The sequence below is a fragment of the Stigmatopora nigra genome, chromosome 4 (genome assembly GCF_051989575.1).
Source record: "Stigmatopora nigra isolate UIUO_SnigA chromosome 4, RoL_Snig_1.1, whole genome shotgun sequence".
Taxonomy (NCBI): domain Eukaryota; kingdom Metazoa; phylum Chordata; class Actinopteri; order Syngnathiformes; family Syngnathidae; genus Stigmatopora; species Stigmatopora nigra.
In genome coordinates, this window is record NC_135511.1 from 15824283 (window position 1) to 15841113 (window position 16831).

The window sequence follows — 16831 nt, forward strand, 5'->3', positions numbered from 1 at the left end:
AAGCCATCGTCATTAGCCTGAATGTCACTGGAGAGAATGTACGCATTGACAAGATGGTTCTCATTTACATAATTTATTATGACAGCGTTCAGGTTGATCTTAGTTTTCTATAAAATATGTTTGAGATTCGTTATGCTCTTTTTTTTTAGGTCCTCTGTATGTGATTGTGGAGTATGCATCTAAGGGTAATTTGAGGGAGTTTTTACGTGCACGGCGCCCTCCGGGTATGGAGTACTGTTACAACCCAGACCAAGTCCCTGTCGAGAACATGTCCATCAAAGACCTGGTGTCTTGTGCCTATCAAGTAGCCCGAGGCATGGAGTACCTGGCTTCCAAAAAGGTAACCTAAGCAAGACCAGATCAGACTATAGAAATCAACTTTTGTCAACTTCTTTCTAATGTTGGTTGTACGATAATCCCTTTTTTCTTCTCGTCTTTAAAGTGCATTCACAGAGATCTAGCTGCTCGTAATGTTTTGGTAACTGAGGACAATGTGATGAAGATAGCTGATTTTGGCTTGGCCAGGGATATACACCATATTGATTACTACAAGAAGACCACCAATGTAAGTACTGTATTTTCCAAAATATAGATCACATTTTTTTCATAGTTTTGCATAGTGAGATACATTTTTTATTTTCACATTGACCACCTGACCTGTAATGTTTTTTTTTTTATTCAGGCTATAGTTATTTAAATACTTACATTGTCTTACCAGATGCCTATTGTTTTTTTCTTACTTTAACATATGTTTGTTCATAGTTTCTAATCAAATACAATTTGTATATATGTATATGTAAATATATATATACACCTATATATTTATTTATTTTGCCCTTTTTATTTTATTTTTATTACTAGTATTAGTACTAGTATTATTATTAGTAGTATTAGTATTATTATTAGTATTTTGTATTAGTATTATTAGTATTAGTATTATTAGTATTTTGTATTAGTATTATTAGTATTTTGTATTAGTATTATTAGTATTTTGTATTAGTATTATTAGTATTTGTATTAGTATTATTAGTATTAGCATTATTAGTATTAGTATTATTATTTAATTTATTTTTAATCCGATTTATAGTCCAGAAAATACCTTAGTTTGATCACTTAAAAAAAGCTCCCAAATTTCTGCATGTCGCATTCATTTTTTTTTAAATTCTTCACAGGGTCGTTTACCAGTCAAATGGATGGCCCCTGAAGCCCTATTTGATCGAATATATACCCACCAAAGTGATGTGTAAGTATAGAGTTCTGTTTTTTTTTAAATCCTAATTTAGTCCCAATGGACTGTTGACTTAATGAGGCGCTTGTTTGCAGCTGGTCATTTGGCGTTCTGCTTTGGGAAATCTTTACCCTGGGAGGTTCTCCGTACCCCGGCGTCCCAGTCGAAGAACTATTTAAGCTGTTGAAGGAAGGTCACCGCATGGACCAACCCTCCACCTGCACTCATGAATTGTAAGTAAACCTCAAGTTATCTCTGCCAATCTTTTGGAATAACCACATTCATAATTGATTTAATAGGTTCAAGCTGAATATTCTTACTACTTGGCGAGTCTACAAAACAGCTGTGTGATGTTTTATCGTTGTTTTTTAACAAATCATTATGGTTTGGGAAGCTTGATTTATCCTAAAACACAGGTCCTGTTTTTATTTGCCTCACATGCTCTCCATGCGATTGAGAAAATAATGTTTAAATGACAAAATTGCTTCCGAGTGCAGACATTTTGTGATGAGTGTGACTCACGTCAGTTTTTGACGTGCGTATAGCACCAACTTGTCCCAAAACCAACAGAAAAACCCCGAAAATGGCCAAGAATCAGAAGTAAACAACCAAGTAGCTTGAAAAGGGTCAAAAATCAGATGTAAACAACCAAATAGCTTGAAAAGGGCCAAAAATCAGAAGTAAACAACCAATTAGCTTGAAAGGGGCAAAAAATCAGAAGTACACAACCAAGTACCTTGAAAAAAAGCCCAAAATCAGAAGTAAACAACAAAGTATCTTGAAAAGGCAAAAAATCAGAGGTAAACAACCAAGTATCTTGAAAATTCCCTCTAAAACCAATAGGAAATGCTCCAAAGTGTACAGTAAGTGACCTAAAAGCAGCCTAAAACAACAAGTAAGCAACATATAACTGACATTGGTAGATGTCCAATTCCCTTAAACTGACTCTGGATGCTCATCTTCCATTGACTTCCCTTTTAATGCCTGAAAATATACATCGAAACTGAGTTCGAAACCCTGATTGACACAGGTACATGATGATGAGGGATTGCTGGCATGCCGTACCTTCCCAAAGGCCCACATTCAAGCAGCTAGTAGAGGACCTAGACCGCAGTCTGGCCATGACGTCCAACCAGGTCAGTTTTTTCCCCAAAACCGCCCACCTTCGAATTCCATGGTGCCTTAATTCCATATATTTCCCCCACACAGGAGTATTTAGAGCTCTCCGTCCCCTCGGATCAATACTCCCCCAACTACCGAGACACCAGAAGCTCGACATGCTCCTCCGGAGAAGACTCAGTCTTCTCCCACGACGCCGGCGCCGAGGAGCCCTGCCTTCCTAAACTTCCCCCGCATTCTAACGGCGCAGCCATCAAGAAACGCTGATACCTCATTGATACGTAGATGTATAAACGCTGACATTTCCTTCGCTCCTCGCCCGATAGGGTGGCGGAACGTTCGCCCTTTACGTTGCCAGAGATGAAGCTAAGGAAGCGCCGCCGCCAAAATGGGTGAGACGTTTCAGAGGACTCGTTGGATATTCCAAGGACTGCGACAGGATGCCGTTTGGTGGAATAACGTTTACGAGAGTGGGGGGGCACTTTCTTTATCTGGAAACCAAAGTTTGTACAAGTGTCGGAAATGTGTTTCTCATTCCTGTGCAGGACAGGAGAATCGTCAGATGACTTGGACTACGCCATGATTTTTATTTTTTATTTTATTATCATTTTTTAATCCATTTACTCCCCCCCTCCCCCTCCCAAACAGCGTTTTACTTCACGGACTAAAGAGAAAATAATAGGGAGGACATCCAAGACCATGGTACACTGCCATTCATTAAATCTTCTTGTAAATACTGCTAAGAAAATATAAATATGAATATATATATATATGTTATATATATGTACTGTATATTTACGCCATACTTTTTATCATCTTAATAGGGTTTTTTTGTAAAAGGATGTTGGTTTTGATCCATTTTTAACTATTTTTACAGGTTTAATTGCCCTCATTTAATGTCATAACCATCCATAGAAAAGAGGTAGGGTCTTTTTTATTATATTTAAATATGTTTTTTCTTAGTACATATCATTGTAATGTGATATTTGAGGTTTTTTTTGTCCGGCATTTTGAAAGGTACCTTTTATGTTTAAGTACGACTGAAGTTTTGTGAGAGTGAGGAAGAATATTTTTTTACAGCTCGAGAAATAACGAAGACTTTAAATATGGTTTTGTCATAATTTTCGGTTCAGTTAATATCATGCATTTCCACTGCATGCGTGTGGTGTGATAAACTTACCCTTGTACTATTTACATGCTTTAACATGAATGACATCTTTTTCTGCCAAATAAGTTCTCCTGTGAAGGGTTACGCTAAACTTCTACCCACATAAATGGATAACATTAAATAAAATGATTTTCTAAAAAAAAAACACAAATGACCAAAACTTTTATACACTGACCTCCCCCTCAAAGAATTTATACTTTTTTTAGCATATACGCTATTTTTTGTCGCACCAGCCCCCTTAAAAAGAGACAAAAAGTATATACACAAGTGTTTTTTCAACAATTTTATTCTACCAGAAACTAACAACAAACACTTTTTGCACGGCAACGTGCTCGTAACATCAAAAAAATATTTTTTATGAACTTGGATTACAATGCAGACACTCAAAAATATATTTAATCTAACTTTACACTAAACTTAATTCTAATTTTGTATTAAATATTAATACCTTTCTTCCCCCGGGTTCACTCTATTAGCCCCGCCTCCACCCTGACTTTCAAATGCAACCTATCGAAGGTTGTTTGCCTTGTTTCCCTTCAAAATATTCCCAAAATAATACACAAAAATGTCCTCACAATAGGATAACACCCGAAAACTTGTCAACCAGAAGTAGTATATACTCCTCTCGTATTATCTAACACTCCGCCATTCGCACTAACTAACTCTTACTATACTTTTTCCACAAAAAACTTTCCAAAGTCTTTTTCACCTCAACTTTATGGAGTCTGCTTGAATATAAAAATGTACTACTGACATTGGGAGATGTCTCGCTGATGGCTAGCCACTGCGATGTGCTAAACTTAATTTACGGCCTCGTGAAAGGCTCGGCAAGCACTCGTGCTTTGCGTCCATTTATCAACCGGCTTGACCTTGAATGCCTGTTTTCTGGCTTTTTGCCACTGGTTGACGCGTTAGCCAGCTAGCAGTCTTCCTGCGGATAGCATGCCGCGCCGTACACATGCTAACTTTAGCCTTTTTCAAATAATAAATCCCTTAATAGTCGGGATCAGAGTATATAGTCCTGATTGTGTGGATGTTTTAGCGCTAATGACGCTACAAACAAGATTAGCCTTTCCACCTCAACCGTGTGACGTGCTACATTGCCACTAGCGTCCAATGCTATAGTAGACAGACAAACATATGAGCTCATTATTTTGGGGGGTGAAATGTTTTCCACGCTTGGAAACGGAGAGTAATAAAAGTCCCTTGAGCCGTTTGTGGTTGAGGTGATTTTGAAGAGCGCCGTATTTGAACGGGAACAACAGGAGAAATGTTTTGTTTATGAGTGGCTAATGGCGGACATGTGCTTTCAAACTAAGGGTTTTATCTAGTTGGACAGATGGTGTGGGAAGAATTTTGGATTGCTTATGAACACTTTTGGAGTTAATCTTGGGTCTAAAATTTAAGGTCAGATCTTGACCTGGGATTTTAGTTGTCAACCATATTCATTTTAGCAGAAATATTTGTCTTTGTAGACATCTTATGCTAATTGGAGCGTATTTCGCTAGCCTAAACGTAGCCTGGATCTCCTAAAATGGTGATATTCTCTTTTTTAACCCAGGGATAGGGAAACCTATGGCTCAGGAGCCACATATGGCTCTTTCAATAGGTGCATCTGGCTCTTTGCTAACCTATGAGGTAAAATATGGAAGATATTACATCTAGAGTTGCATTAATCTTCATTTTTCTGTGACTCTTCTGGAATGCATACTCGTTGATTGGCAAGTGCTTAAAAAATGTCAAAAATATTCATTTTTTTCCACTTTAAAAGTGATAAAATTACTTTTTTAATAAGACCCATTTACATGTTTTTTTTATACTTTTAAATATGGCTCTCAATGAATAATATTAGAAAATATGAATTATTTATTGCCCACAAACCACCATTTTATGATTTTTTTTAAATCTCATTTTTTTATGGAAGATAAGTAGGGCAATTAAAAAGAAAAGATTGGAAAGGACATTTCATGTGGTAATATTGTAAAATGTCCTTGAAATGAACGTGCTCCTCATTTATTTATTTTGAAAATGAGCAAAGCCCTGAGTAAGCAGCAGCCATGACGTCAACCTTTCCTTTCAAATGAAACCATTATTCATTAAATGGAGGGTGAATCATTTAGCCGAGTGGATGGAGAGAGCGTAGAATGACCGCAGTAGAAAAATGGAGCTCATGAATAGGAATACTTGGACAACATCCATTTGCAAGGTGCCGTTTGTATATAGGCAATGGAAATGTCTTCTTATTTGCTCACTTTCAATGTTGGCTGTATTTAAATGTAATTTGCAGGAATTGGTAAGTGGAATGATGACATTTATTGTTTCAAATAGCAGTTCTCAATATGTGGTTCAGAACAATTAAATACTCAAACCATCTCTTAAGCAAGGCAGCTTGATTTCATGTAAGCCGGACCATTTTAGATATAGTATTTAGATTTTTTTAATTTTTAGAAATGGATTAAAAGCCCTGAATATTCCGGTTTTTATAGATCTAAAACAATGTTTATTTTAGCGTTTTTTAAATATATTTTTAGATTTTACAAAATGACTTTTGAACTAGAAACACAGAAAAAAATTGATTAAAAATTACAATTATTGATTTAAAAGGTGGAAAATCAGGAAATATAATATACATCTATACTCTTCATTTGAATTTGATCCTAAAATTGAAAGTCGCCACTCATCATTTACTTTCCCGGGCCACACAAAATGATGCGGCGGGACAGATTTGGCCCCCGGGCCGCCACTTTGACACATATTTCTTAATGAATCGAGTACACTTAAGTGGTATTTAACTTCATCTACAAAAGAGAGAGAAAAGTATGATATAAAAAAAGTGTGAATTATAGTCCGGAATATACTACACTACAGTCACTTGCTATAAAATATTTGAGATTCACTAATTTAGAGCAATGATCAACCTGATTACATTGATTTTTTTTGTGTGTTTTTATTTTTGATGATACATTGTATTTAATGATTTAATTTCTGGTGTCTTGTATTTTTATCAGAGGTTGACTGCCCAAATTTGACTCTTCGTGAGATGTGACAACGCCGAACTGCCCTGTTGGCTATTTTTAGACATCGCATGGCAAGGGAGGTGAGCTTAGGGCACGACATGTCAATCACAATTGCCTACTGAACATTCACTTTAATATGTATATCTTTTAAAGTATTTTAAATGTGCCTTTCTTCCAAAAGACATCACTGCCACTACAAAGTCAATATTACAACCCTTGCGGTTCAGAAAATGAATTAAAGTTAATATACATTTATTTTAAAGAAGCCTGTTCTTATAGGGAATTTTTAATAGTAGCAATTTATCTCATAGATGAACAAATTTGGCCTTATTTTGATTTTTTTTTTCAGTGTCTGGTATCACAGGTGTGGTCAGTTAAAGATATTTTTTGTGGGTGTGGTTTATCCAGGTGGTGATAGCAGATTTTTCTTGTCTTTGACATCCTTACACACAAAAAAAAATGTTGCCTCCAGCTGTGTGGCCCCGCCTCTTTCTCACCAGATCGACTTTCTTCAGCTCAGGTCGGAGACACGGAACTCCCCCGCCAGACTCCGACATCTAATCCCGGCAGTCCTGTCGGGGGGGGGCCTTTATCAAACGGGTGTGGGGGTTTTCTCCAAGGTAGCTGCAGGCGGTCAGATACCCGCATGTGTCGTCCAAATATGCGGACAAATCGGCGCACAAGAGACGTCTTTTATGACGGTTTGGTCAATTTATGGAAGATTACCGTATTTTCACGACTATAAGGCGCACCTAAAAGTCTTACATTTTCCCCAAAATAGACAGTGCGCCTTATAATCCAGTGCGCCTTATATATGGGGAAAAAAACTGAAAAACAGAAAATCAAAAACTACCACTGTCGGATATTAAAAAAACACAAACGCCTGAACTGAAACAATACTGTTAAATATGCAGATGCCATCATAGTTTACAAAATCTTCCATCATATAGCTCCTCCCCCACTGCAAGATTTTATACAAAAAAAATCCATAACATCAACAATGGCTGGCTCTAGAGGTGACTGTGTAGTGAGCGAGTGCTTCATACCTGGAAGTCAATAGCAATTACCGTATTTTCACCACTATAAGGCGCACTTAAAAGTCTAACATTTTCTCCAAAATAGACAGTGCGCCTTATAATACAGTGCGCCTTATAATACATTTTTTCCATGTATAAGGCGCACTGGATTATAAGGCGCCCTGTCTATTTTGGAGAAAATGTAAGACTTTTAAGATTTTTTAAATGTGTATCCTACTTTACCATTACTGATTTCTGATATTTCACTGTGTATTTATTTTCACTGACTTTTATTTTTCTTCTTCTTCTTTACAGCTCCTTTGTACATGTCTCAACACCTTTATGGTTCCTCTCTGAAATCCATTGCCTGAAGCAGTGGGGATTTTCCCAATGAAAAGGATGTTTCGGTAGGTGAAACAGATTCCGTCTTTCTTCTTGTTTTGTTTTTCCCGTTTCTTGCATGGCCAAGAGGGCAAGAAAATACAGAGTCCCCTTTTAGTCTTCTTGGCCCAGAATTTGAATGGGAAGTGGGTTTGAACCTGGCCTGAATATGGAAAATTCCATTTAAACACCAGTTGTAGCTATAACCTTTTCACCACTTTCAATTGATCATTTTAGATATAATATTCAGATTTTTTTATATAAATGGATTAAAAGAACTGGATTAAAAGCCCTGAATATTCCGTTTTCTTATAGATCTTAAACAATGTTTATTTTAGTTTTTTTAAATATATTTTTAGATTTTACAAAATGATTTTTGAACTAAAAACACCACAAAAATGATTTAAAAATGACAATTATTGATTTAAAAGGGGAAAATCAGGAAATTTAATATACATCAATACTCTTCATTTTAATTTGATCATAAAACAGAAAGTCGGCACTCATGATTGACTTTCCAGGGCCACACAAAATGATGCGGTGAGCCAGATTTGGCCCCCGGGCCGCCACTTTGACACTGGCTAATTCAAATGTTCTTTAACTATGTAAGATAATATTGTTAAGTATCCCTTTCACTGCTTTGGAGACAGAGGACAGTGTGTTGACTTACAAAAAAAATGTTTTTGACTGCCTGACTGGTCTTGTGAGGATTGCTAGTGAGTGACAAGAGTGTCCTTGTAAGGGGAACTTGGTTGGTAACGCCTGGCACGGGCCACAAAACTATTCTACTCTACTCCCTCACTGGATTGTTTTTATGAGCAATAGCACCGTCTGGCGGTTATTCTTATATATTTATTACTTTTGCTGCCTCCTTTTTTGTTTCATTTTTTCGAAGTATTAAGTCAACGAGTGTCAAAGTGGCGCCCCGGGGGCCAAATCTGCCCGGGAAAGTAAATAATGAGTGCCAACTTTCTGTTTTAGGATGAAATTAAAATGAAGAGTATAGATGTATATTAAATTTCCCGATTTTCCCCATTTTTAAATCAATAATTGTCATTTTTTTAGTCCATTTTTTTCAGTTTTTAGTTCAAAATTCATTTTGTAAAATCTAAATGTATATAAAATGTTGTTTTTAGGATATTTTTTAATTGACGGGCTTCAAAGTCGCAAATTCAGATGTACAAGAATGTCAAAAGAAAGCATTTTTTCTGATTTTTGCAATATTTTTACATCAGAATCAGCTGAAAAATACCCCAAAAAAACACAAACAAAAATCTAAATGGACAAAGAAAAAACATTAAAAAAATGCTTTTGTAATAAAAATATCCACAAATTTTTACCACTTAATCTTCTCCATACCAAGTTAACAACAAAACCTTCTGCTAACCCTAGTGAAGAAAAACCATCCACAAAAAGGCCGGACATCTTCAAAAGTACTTTCTTGTCCACTCTTTTAGCAATAGTTAATAATTCAGTGTAGTCCTACTTTTCATCAATCCTGCCGCACAGCATTGAACGTGAATCTAGAAAAACTGCAGAGCACCCACCCCTGTATCCCCCCTATCCACCCTCCCTCACCCATCCATCCCTTGAGTCAACTCTACACTCAGCATTAGTGTTAGGCTGGCAGGCATCGTGCTAGTTGCCCCCCGTCGCCGCATAGCTTCGAAATAGCTTCTTCACAATGATGGAAATGAGGCAAAAATGCCTCCATATGATCTACTTGCTGCTTCTATGTCTATTTTTTTGCCCGCTAGGTGAGTCAATAGCAAAGAAGGCCGTCAAGGTACCTCGCTGTCCTTCCACATGCTCTTGTACTAAAGACAGCGCCTTCTGCGTGGACACTAAAGCCATCCCCAAGAGCTTTCCACCTGGGATCATTTCTCTGTGAGTTCAAATCGTCGCTATGTGAATCTGTATATAATATATACCGTATTTTCACGACTATAAGGCGCATTTAAAAGTCTTAAATTTACTCCAAAATAGACAGAGCGCCTTATAATCTAGTGTGCTTTATATATGGAATAGATATTAAAATGTGTCATTCATTGACGGTGCGCCTTAGAATGTGGTGCGCCTTATAGTCGGGAAAATATGGAAAATTGATTGGCTGGAAAATAGACATTTCTTTCATTTTTTATGATAAAACTAATAAAGAAAGTCTGAATTTATTTATTTTTTTAAAAGGGTGCGCCTTATAATGTGGTGCGCCTTATAGTCGTGAAAATACGGAAAATGGATTGGCTGGAAAATAGCCATTTATTTTATTTTTTATGATAAAACTAATAAAGAAAGTCTGAATTTATTTATTTTTTTAAAAGGGTGCGCCTTATAATGTGGTGCGCCTTATAATCGTGAAAATACGGAAAATTGATTGGCTGGAAAATAGATATTTCTTTTATTTTTTATGATAAAGACGAATAAAGCAAGTCGGAATTTATTTATTTTTTTAAAAGGGTGTGCCTTATAATGTGGTGCGCCTTATAATCGTGAAAATACGGAAAATTGATTGGCTGGAAAATAGCAATTTCTTTTATTTTTCATGATTAAGACTAATAAAGCAAGTCTGAATTTATTTATTTTTTTAAAAGGGTACGCCTTATAATGTGGTGCGCCTTATAGTTGTGAAAATATGTATATATGTTTTTGTATCATTCATAATTGTTGTAATTGCTGTATATTGAGCAATTTGGCTCTTGCAATTAGTAGGGCCTGTTTTTGCTATAGGCAACGTGGGCCACCCTCCAGGGTGAACCCTCTGAGGGGGTGCATGAGAGCCTTCAATTTTTTTGTTTTCCTAATTATAATGCCTATGTCTCGATCAGAGGTTTGGACATTTTGTCAATATTCTGTCTCAATTGGTTTTACACAAGTTATCTGAAGTGTGTATATGGTTAGGGGTGGGTCAATATACATATTGATGTTGTGGCAAGAATTAACCGTGGGATTTAACTTCCCTTAATTAAGACAGACTCACTTTTTAACTCAACTATCAAGCAACATTAGCCCAATTATTTGGGATTTTGAAAGAAAGTGAAATTGAATTTTTAACACTAACGAATGCCCTTGCCCGTTTTTCTGTGCAGGACGATGGTGAACGCGGCATTTACGAGTATCCCAGAGGGTGCTTTCTCACATCTTCACTTGCTTCAGTTCCTGTAAGTATAAACACCAAGATTTACTCCTGAAAATAAAAATTAGAAGGGGTTTACATTATTATACTGTGTATGTATATCTATATATATACAAGCACAGAAAAACACTTTAAATAATTTCTATACTGGTAAACAGAAAATGGCTTATATCGTATATTTAGTTTGTTGGACATAATTACTGCTGTATAACAACAGCTTAAAAATGACAGTCCCGTAATGGAGATGATTGTAGTGATGTGTAGGTTGCTGAGGGAAATTAACTTAAAAGTCTTAAATTTTCTCCAAAATAGACAGTGCGCCTTATAATCCAGCGCGCCTTATATATGGAAAAAATGTCATTCATTGAGGGTGCGCCTTATAATGCGGTGCGCCTTATAGTCGTTAAAATACGGTAGATTAAATTAGATTAGATTAGAACTTTATCTCAAACATGGGGGTTGCATCCAACCCGGATAGAGAATTAAATGCTTTTTATTCATTTATTTTTTGACTCTGTTACTAGAATTGTAGCGAGTTTTGTTAACTTTATGGGCTAAAAACAACTTACTGTATAGATATATACACTGTCCAACTTTGACAATGATATTTCAAGCTATCTTCTCGAAACGATTGACATTTGAAAAGAGTGGTGAGCAACCCACTGCAGCAGGAATACGTGTATTTGTGTCGTTTGTGTGGCAGCGTCATCATCTCTGATGACTGAGCGCCTCAGTTGTCCATTGACAAAGGCTTATTTGTCCCGTTACAGGCAATTGTGTTATTATTGTGTGCAAGTCTGCGTTTGCTTGCTTCAATTTCACTTTTTTTTCATAATACTGACTGATAGCATTTGATGTTTTAATGGGAATGCAGAAAATGTGGGGGAGAGTATTAATATGGGGAATTTGTCATTGAAAATGTGTTTTTTTTAGGCTTTAAGGAGATTAGGTACTGTTAGAGTATTGTAGTCTGTTGTTGTTTTTTTCTGTTTAGGATACTACGTTTTGCTGTTGTAATTGTATAATTTTAGAACTGATTTTTTTTCTGTTATTGTGTCTTTCAGACTCTTGAATTCCAATACATTCTCCCTGATTTCAAATGATGCTTTTGCTGGCCTGTCTCATCTGCAATATCTGTGGGTAAAAATACACAGCATTCTGATTATTAAATACATACTGTTGCATGCTTTTTATTTTTTTTTAAATCTGTTATCCCTTGAAAATTTTCCAGCCTCCCACATTTCTTCCTCTTATATTTCACTTACAATTAGTCATCCTAATTAATGAGAAATTAGTATTAGTATTTGTTTTTGAATAACACTTGGGATTGATGATGAATAACAATTTATGATTCATCTATGTCCCTGATATATAAATATTGATAATGTATAGTATATGAGTTTGATTTATTTAATAAGGGACAGCACATATTAATGAACATATTCATATTCATGTTGATGAACATATATATATGTAAATATGTAAGATTGTAGCTGAGGGCTAAATGTATATATATATATATATATATATATATATATATATATATATATATATATATATATATATATATATATATATATATATATATATATATATATATATATATATATATATATATATATATATATATATATATATATATATATATATATATATATATATATATATATATATATATATATATATATATATATATATATATATATATATATATATATATATATATATATATATATATATATATATATATATATATATATATATATATATGTTTGTGTGTATATAGTTATGTATATATATATGTTTGTGTGTGTGTATATATATCTTTGTGTGTATAGCTTGTTTGTAGTAATTCATTAGCTTTTAGGTCTTGCTTAGTCATCTAGTCTTCTTGATGACACATTTTTCTTTGTATCTCAGATTCATCGAGAATAACGACGTCCAAATGCTCTCCAAACACACCTTCCGAGGTCTCAAATCTCTGACTCACCTGTGAGTATGTCATCACCAAGCGACCAGTCCTGCATTAGAAAGCAATAAAGGCACTAAAACGCAAGAGTCAACATGACCACAACAGTATACCGATCACTCAATGAATCACTTCATCTAATTTCAGGTCCCTCTCCAACAACAAGCTCCAAGAAGTGCCCAGAGATCTATTCAAACATTTGGACATTCTCACAGATTTGTACGTTTGGCTTTTCTAGGCACGAAACTGCCGGGGATTGAACTTGTGGGCTTTCAATGGTGCTTTCTTGGTTACTTTCAGGGATCTGCGGGGGAACTCCTTCCGTTGTGACTGCAAAATCCAGTGGCTGGTGGAATGGATTGAGAAGACCAACACTTCGGTTCCTCACATTTACTGCGCTAGCCCCTTTGAACTGCAGGGACGCAGAATTCACGACCTGGCCTCCAGAGACTTCGACTGCATCAGCCCAGGTTACAACCATCTTCTATTTCACCGGGAGACAAAGATACTGAACGCGGGGGTGGTCTATCAGACTCCACAGTACATACAGAATTAATGGGTATTTAAAAAAATATATATTTGAATCGAGTGCTGTAAAACTAGAACTTTTGGGGATTGAGTGCTCAATTTCCTGCCGTCATTCAGTTGACACGGAACCTTAAAATGCCCCAAAAGCAACCAAAAAGTCGATACCCGGACATTTGGTCACCTGAACGTTTGGTCGCCGGGCGTCTGGTCTCTGGACGTTTGACAACATTACAGAGTTTACTGTTTAAATCAGCTCTCAAAATTATAGTCTTGAGAGTTTAATATCTAAATATCTACTGTTGAATCCAACTCTCAAAATTATATTCACCCGGGCGGCCAAACGTCTGGCGACCAAACGTCCGGGTGACCAAACGTCTGGGCGACCAAACGTCCGGGCGACCAAACGTCCAGGCGACCAAACGTCCGGGCGACCAAACGTCCGGGCGAACAAAAACGTCCGGACGACCAAACGTCCGGACGACCAAACGTCCGGCCGACCAAACGTCCGGCCGACCAAACGTCCGGCCGACCAAACGTCCGGCCGACCAAACGTCCGGCCGACCAAACGTCCGGCCGACCAAACGTCCGGCCGACCAAACGTCCGGGCGACCAAACGTCCGGGCGACCAAACGTCCGGGCGACCAAACGTCCGGGCGACCAAACGTCCGGGCGACCAAACGTCCGGACGACCAAACGTCCGGACGACCAAACGTCCGGACGACCAAACGTCCGGACGACCGATCGTCCGGGCGATCAATCGCCCGGGCAAAGTATCAAGATTGTGATTGGCTATTCTTCTCTCTTTTTCCAGATTTTGTAGTTTACGGAACATTTCCCTTCCACGCCATGTCAGCGGAATCTTACCAGTTTGCCGGAGATCAATTCATCGCCTTTGCGCAACCCGAATCGGGCTTCTGCACTATTTATGTGTGGGATCACGTGGAAATGGCCTTCAGGAACTTTTATAACATCACTTGTGAGTCACAAGCATAAGTATGCGCAATGGAGATCTCTTTATATTACCGTGTTATTCCTCTTTTTTTGTTTTGTTGCATGTTTTTGAAGCTCGATCGGCGCTGTACTGCAAACCAGTGGTGATAAACAACACGCTTTACATGATTGCGGCACAACTTTTTGGTGGTTCTCACATCTACAAGTAAGTTTTGTCAATGTAACGTGAAGTACACTGTTTTTATAATGAAATTTTCTGGATTAGAAGTCGCAACTTCCAAAAAAATGCATAATTAACAAGGAAAAGAACATACGTAAGCCGCACTGGAGTATAAATCACATTTTTGGGGGATTTTTTTTTGATAAAATCCAACACCAAAAACATACATGCCATCTTTAAAGGCAATTTAAAATAAAAATAAAATAGAGAACAACAGGCTTAATCATATATAGTATATATTAATAATATATACTGATGTTACATGACTGACATGCCTGGTAATATCAGTAACGTCGTAACATATTAAGAGTTATTCAGATAACTAGCATAAATGCTAACAAGTTTACCAAACTATCAGATTCACTCTAAACCACTAAATCCAATGAAATCTTCATCCTCGATGTCACTTTTATATAACTCCCTGTTGGGTTATTTATAATAATAACACAATTAAGGTCAAAAAACAACTGCAACAACAATGCATAATAGGTGAACCGAGCAACACTATTTTAAAACAATTTGCGAGTATTCTCGGAGGTTAATTTGATAGCCATCTGCTGAAATCTAAAACAATGTAAAAGTCCTTCATAGATATTCATTGCGAACTTGCAACTGCGAAAAAAATCTGCGACTTATAATCCGAAAAATACGCTAATTCGATTCCACATGACTTTTAGGGCCGTATTCTAACATACTAATACAATGGCGACTTATGAGTTGATAATTTTGGCAGGAATGTCTTTCTGATTGTTTTTTTTTTCAACCCCCTCAATTACAGATGGGAAGAGGACCCTCTCCGTTTCGTAAAGATCCAAGACATCGACACAACTCGAGTCAGGAAACCTAACTACGTTGAGACCTTCGAACTAGACGGCGAATGGTATTTTGTCGTAGCGGACAGTTCCAAGGCCGGCTCCACCAGCATTTATCGTTGGAACAGCAACGGTTTTTACTCCCACCAGTCGCTCCACCAATGGCACCGTGACACCCATGCCGAGTTCCTAGACATGGGAGGGAAGCCTCAACTCATCCTATCCAGCGCTACGCAACCCCCGGTGGTCTACCAGTGGAACCGCAGCCTGAAACGCTTTGACTTTTCCACCCAAATCACTCAGCAAGCCGACGTACAGATGGTTAAACACTTTTGGATCCGCAAAGTGCTTTACCTCTGCCTCACCCGCTTCATCGGCGACTCCAAGATCGTGCGTTGGGAAGGACAGCGTTTCGTGGAGACCCAGACTCTCCCGTCTCGTGGATCCATGGTTGTCTACCCCTTCTCGGTGGGCCTTCGCCAGTATTTGATCCTGGGGAGTGATTTCTCCTTTTCTACCATCTACTTGTGGGATGATCTCACTCAGCGCTTTCAGCCCTTCCAGGAACTCAATATGAGAGCCCCGAGGGCCTTTGGGTTAGTGTCGGTGGATGATAAGGACATTTTGTTGGCTGCTAGCTTCAAGGGCAATTCCCTGGCATATCAACACCTGCTAGTCGACCTCAGCGCCAAGTGACAGAAGAACGGGAAAAACAAACAACTATGCATGTATAGCAGCTTGCTGGCTGCTTATTAACACATTTCTTGTGAGGAACAATGACATTTGTTTTTAACAGCTTCAGTAAAGACACCTTTGAGCTTTTCTTTTGGCCAGATGCGCCCATATTTTATGAATTGTGCCAGGAAATGCCACATTAATGTCAAAATTCAGTTTCTGTGCTATGTATGCTGATGGAAATATCAAGTCACTTATTGTTATTGTTAATGTATTTGTTAAATAGTTTTTTGTCTGATACCAGGTTAAAAGGATTCATTGAATAAAATGCATGTAATTATAAACTTTGTTAATAATTCAAGTCAAAACTAATATGCAACGTTTGCTTGCGCCGTCTAGTGGTATTATGTACTAACAACAGGTACCCAACGTAAACAACTCCAAATCACCACACGTGCAAGTCTGACTTTATTTAGGCACTCGTGATTATAGTTACAGGTTTCTGACTTGCTACGTATTTTTGTATCCAATAATGCACTTATAATATGTTAAAATGCAGAATAAATAAATTTAAAAAACAAAAAAAGTATAGTAGTATATTGTCGTACCACCGA

At 37.2% G+C, this 16831-nt stretch overlaps 2 protein-coding genes across 10 annotated transcripts in view; both read left to right on the forward strand.

Moving 5' to 3' along the window:
* The window catches only part of fgfr1a (fibroblast growth factor receptor 1a), a 28490-nt gene extending 24820 nt beyond the window's left edge, over positions 1 to 3670 (forward strand). For 3 of the 9 annotated variants that reach the window (XM_077714390.1, XM_077714392.1, XM_077714391.1), the window contains exons 14-19: positions 150 to 340; positions 443 to 565; positions 1173 to 1243; positions 1324 to 1461; positions 2259 to 2364; positions 2438 to 3669. In XM_077714390.1, the coding sequence (XP_077570516.1) occupies positions 150 to 340; positions 443 to 565; positions 1173 to 1243; positions 1324 to 1461; positions 2259 to 2364; positions 2438 to 2614 (806 nt within the window). In that variant the 3' untranslated portion in view covers positions 2615 to 3669. Of the gene's footprint in view, positions 1 to 149; positions 341 to 442; positions 566 to 1172; positions 1244 to 1323; positions 1462 to 2258; positions 2365 to 2437 lie in introns of all 9 variants that reach the window. The other 6 variants (XM_077714389.1, XM_077714387.1, XM_077714386.1 and 3 more) reach the window with 3 other exon arrangements.
* A 5882-nt stretch (positions 3671 to 9552) lies between these two features.
* On the forward strand, positions 9553 to 16740 carry lgi3 (leucine-rich repeat LGI family, member 3). Its single transcript, XM_077715994.1, has 9 exons — positions 9553 to 9816; positions 11016 to 11087; positions 12127 to 12198; positions 12983 to 13054; positions 13179 to 13250; positions 13332 to 13501; positions 14371 to 14535; positions 14625 to 14715; positions 15509 to 16740. The coding sequence occupies exons 1-9, from the start codon at positions 9614 to 9616 to the stop codon at positions 16236 to 16238; spliced, it is 1647 nt and encodes a 548-aa protein (XP_077572120.1). The 5' UTR covers positions 9553 to 9613; the 3' UTR covers positions 16239 to 16740.
* The last annotated feature ends 91 nt before the right edge of the window (positions 16741 to 16831 follow it).